The sequence below is a fragment of the Sinocyclocheilus anshuiensis genome, unplaced genomic scaffold (genome assembly GCF_001515605.1).
Source record: "Sinocyclocheilus anshuiensis isolate Anshui unplaced genomic scaffold, SAMN03320099.WGS_v1.1 scaffold412, whole genome shotgun sequence".
Classification (NCBI taxonomy): Eukaryota; Metazoa; Chordata; class Actinopteri; order Cypriniformes; family Cyprinidae; genus Sinocyclocheilus; species Sinocyclocheilus anshuiensis.
The window spans coordinates 125391-133963 of NW_015558661.1; the positions used below are offsets into that span (position 1 = coordinate 125391).

The 8573-nt window shown below is 34.5% G+C and overlaps 1 protein-coding gene across 3 annotated transcripts in view; it reads left to right on the top strand.

Annotated features, from left to right (window-relative positions):
* The first annotated feature begins 3249 nt into the window (after positions 1-3249).
* Positions 3250-8573, top strand: part of LOC107681194 (probetacellulin-like) — an 8928-nt gene continuing 3604 nt past the window's right edge. The window contains exons 1-6 of one of the 3 annotated variants that reach the window (XM_016477406.1): positions 3250-3483; positions 3930-4025; positions 6103-6220; positions 6296-6442; positions 6561-6694; positions 7744-8368. In XM_016477406.1, the coding sequence (XP_016332892.1) occupies positions 3447-3483; positions 3930-4025; positions 6103-6220; positions 6296-6442; positions 6561-6693 (531 nt within the window). In that variant the 5' untranslated portion in view covers positions 3250-3446 and the 3' untranslated portion in view covers position 6694; positions 7744-8368. Of the gene's footprint in view, positions 3484-3929; positions 4026-6102; positions 6221-6295; positions 6443-6560; positions 6695-7743; positions 8369-8573 lie in introns of those variants that run through there. The other 2 variants (XM_016477407.1, XM_016477409.1) reach the window with 2 other exon arrangements.

Consider the following 8573-nt stretch of genomic DNA (forward strand, 5'->3'; position numbering starts at 1 on the left):
GTTGAAATAAACTGATTTTAATCAAAGTGCTCATTTGTCAGGACATTTTGTTTGACAAGTTGAAGTGATCCATTATTTTCCATGCAGACATGCAGCCCTCTGCGCTTATAGCAATCAAACCTTTTGATTCTTAGTCATTTTCTGTCTGTGTGATTCACATCTGCGTGTGTGTTCAGCTAAATTTAGACATATATGATAAAATGATCGAGACATTTAAGAATCCTCTCAAAGAGTAGACATAAGAGGTCTCATTGCACTTGGTTCTCTCTGTGCATGATGATTGTAGCAGAGAGTCTGTATTAGACAAAAAATGAAACATCTGGGATATCTTAAGTGAGAACACAGCTGGTATAAATACAGATAAATATTTCTTGACTGGCTGCTTGTGTAATCTGAAAAAAAAGTTTGATTTATTTTAATGCAGAGGAGGATTGAAGTTTTATTTAATCATTTAACATGAACATTTCAACTGATTGAAAAAGCATGGAAAAGGCATTATAACCTCATCTAAAATAAACCACCAGCATATAGATTGTTCTCAAAAGGAAAGCTGTTTTTGTAAAGTAATGACTGCAGTTTTATTTAACCAGCCACCTGTTAATAATAGGAAATTATTGAACATTTTATTTGCTCAATGCCTAAAATTTGGGTTTTTAACTAAGTGGACGAAACCCTGCAGTGAGGTGTTTTTCCCACCGGGCTGCGATGTTTACCACTGTTGAGAGGCTGAATCGGACAGGAATCATTTTGGAAGCCATGTTACATAATGTATGAATGTAGACCACAGACCTTTAAGACCACAAGCTTTATTCATTGTTGGTGATTTTCAGTATTGGGAGGTTTTAGTTTGGGATAAATACTTCACCTTTTATTTGGCATATCCTTTTGCCCCAAAGTTTGAAGAGGTTAATTACAAAATCCTATAAATAAGGAAGGTTATTATTATTATTTTTTAAATGCTTTGGTAAATCACAATTATTACATAAAATGTTGAAATTTAGAGATTGACAAATTGACCATTTTTTGTATCTCATAATTTTGACTTTCTATTATAAATTTGACTGTCAATGTTTTTGTCAATGTTGACTTTTTGTGTCATAATTGTGACTTATTTTGATTCATAATTTCAATATTAATATAATTTAATAGGCTATAAATGTGTCTATGTCATAATTATGACTCTCTCATAATATTTTATCTCTGAATTTTTACTTGTCATACTTGTATTCTCTCCTAATTTTGGGTTATGTCATAACTATGACATTCTATCTAATAATGTTTACTCATAATTTCATTTTTATGTCATTTATGACCCATAATTTTGATGTTTTATCTCATACCGTTGAATTTTTGTCATAATTAGTTTTGTTATAATTTTTACACTTAATTTTAATTATGACTTTCTATCTCAGAATTTTGACTCACAATTACTATTATCATAATTTGTTTTTGTTATAAATTTTTTTTTTTACCCTTTTTATTCCATAATTATGATGTTTCATCTCCTAACTTTGACTTTTTATGTTATAATTATGACTTGGTATCTAATAATGTCATAATTTTTAGCAAAGATTTTACTTAATGCACATAATTGGCTGGTGAATATGTTTCATAAGATTTTTTTCTATTACTTGTTCAATTCTTAAATAATATGCAATCAATCTGTACCACTTTCTAAGCACATTTTACTGAAAATCACGGTTTGCATGGCTCTCTCATGAATGAGCGCAGTAAGCCCTGCGGTGTCTGTGCTAAGTTGAGCATGGCAGATGTTGAAGGAGTCGTTGTTTGCAGTGGCCCTTGATAATACGCACTTGTGTGCGACGAGGAGAGCAGTCTCTGGCAACCTCTGCCAATCACACATCTTCTCCATCTCCCATGAGAAATCCTACGGCCAATGAACACAAGCCCTCACTCCAGCAGTGTGCTGTGTCCACAGAGCCCTCTCAGCTTCATTAAGAGGCGCCGTCTGGAAACATGAGGGGATTTAGGCAGCAGAGATTTAGGCTACCCCTTTGGGCAACCCTGACTGAAGTATTTCTATACACACATATATGACATGTTCATTTTCTCCTGTTTTTTTTTTGTTTTTTTGTTTTAATAATCATGCTATCACACTTTTTATTCTTTCACAAAACTATTTTTTCACTGAAAGACTATCAATATAATAAAATAGGAAGTGATTAATCTAATAATTTCAGTCTTCTAAAAGCATAATAAAAAAAAAGAAACATTAAGATTAAAAATCAAATCTGTAAATGTGGTAATAAATCATAAACATACTTAATATAATACGTGACACATAAACTTTGAGACGATGCCAACCCCTCAGAGGACCTCAGATGATGCCAACCCTGAAACAACATACAGAACTACCACATTTTGCTAAGTTTGATTGCATCATATAATAATTGCTGTTAATAGTGTTCATCGTCTGTTTGATTACGTCTTTAATTGATTTTTCCGTACATTTCTGCCATATGTTTATTAACTGACAGTCACCACTGATAAGCTACCACTAAATATTGTAGAAACTTAATTTGCTGTAAAGTTGCTTTGCAACGATTTGTATCGTGAAAAGCGCTATACAAATAAACTTGAACTTTGGCCGCTGTAAATACTTTTCTCTCAAATTGTTTGTTGACCCCCTTGAGGGTTCAATAATCTGAAAACGTTCTGATTGACATTTTTTTTTTCTTTTTAATTTTTCTTCTAAGATTTTCTTTTTTTTCAACAAGGTGTCAGAGTTGGTGCTCCTCCACTTCAAGATTATTGTGTGATGCTGGGTCATTGATTTTTCAGCACTCAATAAAAATATTTTATTGAACGTGTTTTAGCCTCTCTAAAACCTGCTGCCATTCTTTGCCTACGGCTATACGTTTCGGAGTCCAGGGGTTTGACAAAAATATAATTTTAAGTTTATAAGTTTGCCTAAATGTTTCACTGAGGTAAAAATCAAATGTAATGTACAAAATGAATCTGTACATCTGTGATTGAAAAAAACATTCTAATGGTTTTGCAACGTAAGCATCATTAAATATGTAAATACTGTAGCCTATGTATTAACTAATACGGCAACATTCACATGCCATTATAGGACACGCTGAATTTTATGCACTATACAACATGAATCCTTTGCCTGCTAAAAGTTAAACATCTTTGCTGGTCTAAACTAAAGCAAAAACCCATAGTAAATGTTCATTCACACATAAAGGCGGAGAAAGCTCACTAGCGCCTCCCACACACGGCTCAATAATCGCCAGCCGACCCGTCACTCCCCTCTTTACTTGAGGAAACCCCAAGGTAAACTTTGGGAAGACAGCTGAAAAGTTTTTAGCGACTGAATGTAGTCGTTTAATACAATAATCGCTGTAAAATGAACGACATGACATCTGAAGCAACACGGGGAATGAAGTCTTCGCTTTGACGTGCAACGCAAAGTACAAATGGACAGGACGCGGAGGTTCATTTTGGGAATACTAGGTACTATCCACCATTGTTGGTTTATTCAACGCCTTTCGCTGGGTTTTGTTCGTTTGCAACAGCTATAGCACGTTTTACGACACTGCAGATTGTAGAAGTACCCGTTTGCCAACTTGTCCTTCTTTGAATAGTTCTTTATTCACTTGTATTTATGAATGTGTTCGTGACATCAGCAGCGGGTGCGTCTTCGCTTTAGTTGAGTGTCTGTCTTCTTTTATAGTAGGCCTAATATGAAAGTTTCTATTTTTAGCACTGAAAGCCAGTTTAGCACATTAGAAGACATTCTTTGGTTAATCATGAAGGGAGGGATTTCAAAGTGTAACCACAATCAAAAGGCCTGTATAATCCAGTATAACATTTGCCTGAAATGTTGCAAAGCAATCTAATGCCAGAGTTGTGGGGACATGCATGGTGCCACCTGTGATTTGTTTGTTGTCTGCCCTCAGCTGTTGTCCTATGCAAATACTCCCAAGCTGAATGGAATACCACAAAGACACCAGCGAATAGGACTGTGTCCTGCGATCACCATGACAACTGCACAGGTAAAAACCATTGGCACCCCTAGTGAAATGAGCAAACCAAGCCTTCGATATTTTCCATATGATTCGCCCTCACCTCATGCAGAAAGCATATTTTGAAGCTGCGTTGAGGTTCGACTACCACTAACTTTGAAGATGTGAGATGTAACACTGTGTTTGCCCCCATTGTGTTGTTAAAAAATGGGCTTCCCCTGGGCAAGACATGAAAGTCTTGAAAGCCTGACCACCTGCTGAAGAGATAAATAGGATATTAATTTAAAAAAAAATGTTATGGCATGAAAAACTTTCACTGGTGTTACTTCTAATTCTGCCAAATGCATTTGCTTAACATGAGGCGTATTCTAATCTGTTCACTGAGGAAAATCAGGCTGTTATGATAATAACCCTGCTTCTTAGTCCATTTTAAGCCTTGTAATTTTATTTAAGAAGCGATAACGCTCCCAAGCTCAAGTTTAGCATCTCTGTATAGCAGGTAATCCTCTCTGACTGAACTCGGATCATGTTACATGTGGCCAGAGGTGGTAATTAGATCCTTTTCCATTCAACTTTTAGTTCATTCTGAAGTCAAAGCTCAAATTTCAGTGTTTGTAGACTGGTCTCTTTTCTTCCTCAATCCTTTGAACTGAGTTTGGCCTTTACACTTGGCTTGTATAATGACATGGATAATAGTGTAAATGAGTAAACGGACAACCATGGTTACGTTACTATGTATTTTATAGATAATATGTTAATTATTTGAGTTATATTAGTTAGGTTATATTGTTAGTTATATAATTTTTTAAAAGTATTATATAGATGGATATTGGATATTTATTGTGTATGTTAATTTTACCCTTATTTATTACATTTAGATCACATTTGCCGTTAGCTAACATTAATATAAAGTGTGTCTTTAAAAACACAAACAGCTTAATAACTCTATTAGATGTAATCTTTTACAAATTTTAATATTGCTGTATAATTTTCATGTTGTACATTATAGTATTGTGATGGCTAAATTCACGTAAAGCATTTATATTGGTGTTTTTTTGTGTGTGTGAATCCCTACTGCATTTTACTTAAAGGGGTCATATGATGCTGCTAAAAAGAACATTATTTTGTGTATTTGGTGTAATGAAATGTTTATGCAGTTTAAGGTGAAAAAAACACATTATTTTCCACATACTGTACATTATTGTTTCTCCTCTATGCCCCGCCTTTCTGAAACGCGTCGATTTTTACAAAGCTCATCGGTCTGAAAAGCGAGGTGTGCTCTGATTGGCCAACGAAACACAGCGCCTTCACGACATGGCGGCGGTGGCAACAGAAATACTACAGCGAGAATAAAAGTTACGCCGCCTTTCTTTGCGAGAACATTTGGGCGGCATTATGCAAATCTTCCCACATAGTGAGGTAGATATGTGGGGGAGTGTTAGAACGAGCCGTTTTAGGAGGGTGCGGTTGAATCTTAACTTTTATAAAGAATATCTCTTTGGATTTGAGACTTTAGTCTTTGCAACTTTACAGATCTTCTTTATGCACCAAGAGCTTGTAACACTCCAAAGAGAAAGGAAAAATTGAAATCGCATCATATGACCCCTTTAAGTTTTATGACTAAATACACTAATTTTCAACAAGGATGCATTAAATTGATTGACAGTAAAGTCTTTCTATTCATCAAAGAGTTCTTAGGAAAATCAGCTTCTACAAAATATTAATTCAGTATTTTCAGTATTCAAAATATATTCAACATTGGTAATAATAAGAAATGTTTCTTGAGTAGCAAATCAGTATATAAGAATTATTTCTGAAGGATCATGTAACTCTGAGGACTGGAGTAATGGCTGCTGAAAATTCAGCTTTGCCATCACCAGAATAAATAACATTTGAAAATATATGAAAATACAGTAGAAAACAGTTATTTTGAATTGTTATAATATTTCACACTATTACTGTTTTTACCATTTTTAATTAAATAAATGCCACCTTGATGAGCATAGGAGACTTTCAGAAACATTAAAATATCTTATAGACCCTAAACTTGTGAATGGTACTGTTTATGTTTAATGTTGATATGTAGCCCTGCTTTAAATCTGTGCAGATTCAAATGATGACCACATATGGAGTGGACACTTCTCCAAATGTCCAAAAGAATACAAGCATTACTGTATCCATGGTGTTTGCCGTTTTGTAAAGGCGCAAAACACTCCTTCATGCAGGTGAGACTTTGACCTGTCCATCACTCAACCAATCAGGGCTCAAGAATCTTGAATAATTAGTTTGTTTTTGTACAGATGTGAAACGGGATATATTGGCACTCGGTGTGAATATCGTGATCTTGATCTCCGTGTTGAAGAACGAAAGAAAATAGTCATCGCATGTGTGGTGGCAGGATTGGTCTTTCTGATTCTGCTCATCGTATTCATATGCGTCTGTACACAGTGAGTAATGCGATACATTATTTAATATTTTCATAGTCAAGCCTAGAAGAGTCAGTCTTCAGTGTTTTTTTAACCTTCAATGTCTTTCTTTTGCCCATTTTCCTATCTTGTTTCACAGCAAACGATATAAACCATGTAGAAAAAAGAAGAGAAAAAATGAAACAAGTGACGAAGATGAGAAGCTCAGTTCACTAAACACACATGAAGCTTTAACTGCTCCAGTCGACACATCCGACACAAATGCTGTATGAAGTGAGTCTGTTTATTTCTTCTCTTGCATCATTCAGTTTATATTAACCATGTGGTGCATTAAGGCCACTTACTGTTCAGATCATGTAAACCAACAGCTCTCAAATGGTTCAGGACTTACATTGGATATCAAGTGGCAAACCAATGCACTACCATATTGTTTATCATATACAAAATATCCTTGAAAATGTCTATTTCTATGATTTCATGCAATCTGCAAATAATAATTTACTGCATAAAATGCACTGTGGTCAGTACAAACCATGTTTATGTTTGTAACAAGTGAACTCGTATTTAATTAAGTATGAGTCATATTTTCTGTTATCTTGCCTTGTTTTGTGCATGGTTTTTGAGGATGTCTACGAATATTGGCATCTGAAGAAATTGGCCAGCCTCTATTAAAGGGATAGTACATCCAAAAATAAAAATACTGCTATCCCTCATGCTGTTCCAGATCTTTCTTCTGTGGAACACAACAGATGATAGTCTGAGAAATGTCTTTGTTTTTTGGTCTATATAATGGAAGTCGATGGTCACCAAAAGGGTTTGGTTACCAACCTTCTTCAAAATATCGATCTAAAACTATGCTTTTTAGTGATGGTTCAATCTGCACAAAATATCATGAAATTTGATTGGGCGTGAAGTCCAGAACAAGGGATTTTTTTCCCTCTTTTTTATTATTATTATTATTATTATTATTTATTTTATTTAATTTTTTTACTGCTGACCCATCGCCACATCCTTTTGTATTAAACAAAATATCCATCTTATACATTATCAAATTAAATATTTGCTCCAATCCAATTAGAAAGTGATCCGCACTCAAGCTCTATAAAACTGAATGGCAGTCTTTCCACACCATACAAGGTCAGCACCTGTCAGCATTTTAGAAGTACACAGACAGCAGGCTCTATAAGGGAAAGTATGGAAATAATCAGCAAAATGTCTGTTTGACGTGTGTGGCTATTGTGACGCTGTTCAGACTTTGGTTGCCAGGCAGTCAGATCAACTTTTAGCTCAAATAGATGGGTCTAATGATCTCTTTCTTTCAGTGAAACAGTGAAGTGATCCTGCCAGGGTTGGTAATGGCGTGATTGTGGTGTGGAAATGAGGACTCGTCCCGCCGAGTGATGAAAGCGGTGCTTTACAGTAATCCTGAGTGGACTTTAAATGAACTTTGAAGATATGGTGTGATAGGCAACCTTTGCCATTTTCTGTGCTACTGTTTACCTCATTCTTCATGCCACAACTCATTTTCACACTTTTCAAAAGAAAAGTTGGAGATGAACTGAATGTATATGCCTTCAGAATGGCTGTAATGAATAGGTGAATTGAATAGGTGGCGTGCAATATGCTGAATGCAAACAAAGCCAATTTATATTGGTTTAATTATAAGCCTATTTATATTGCATATGATGCACAGAATATTAAAAAGGTTACCATATATTAGGTTTGATCGATGCTAAGATATTAAGTTAAATTGTTATATTGACAGTTTCAACGGTTTCTGGAAGCAGTTCTCCCGACATTAACGGACCAAAAATTTTTCTTAACTTTGATTTATTTATTAACATGTACATCGAAAATGTTTTGGGTTTGTTTGGTGTTAAAAGAGTATATTTTAAATGATGAAATTACCATTAATGTGTAGTTTTTGTCTTTGAGTTTTTTTTTGAGAGAGAGAAGTATTAGCCATAATAAATAAAATGTTTTGAAATCATGTGTTTGGTTAAAAAATATTAAGTGAACAACCATTTTTATTTTTTTTTAGATGAAAAAGAGAAAACTTTTATGTATTTTTGTGAGGTACATTTTTGGAAATATTTGATAATGACAAACTTTATTGATAAAGTTAGAAGTTAGTTGCACATACTTTTCAGAT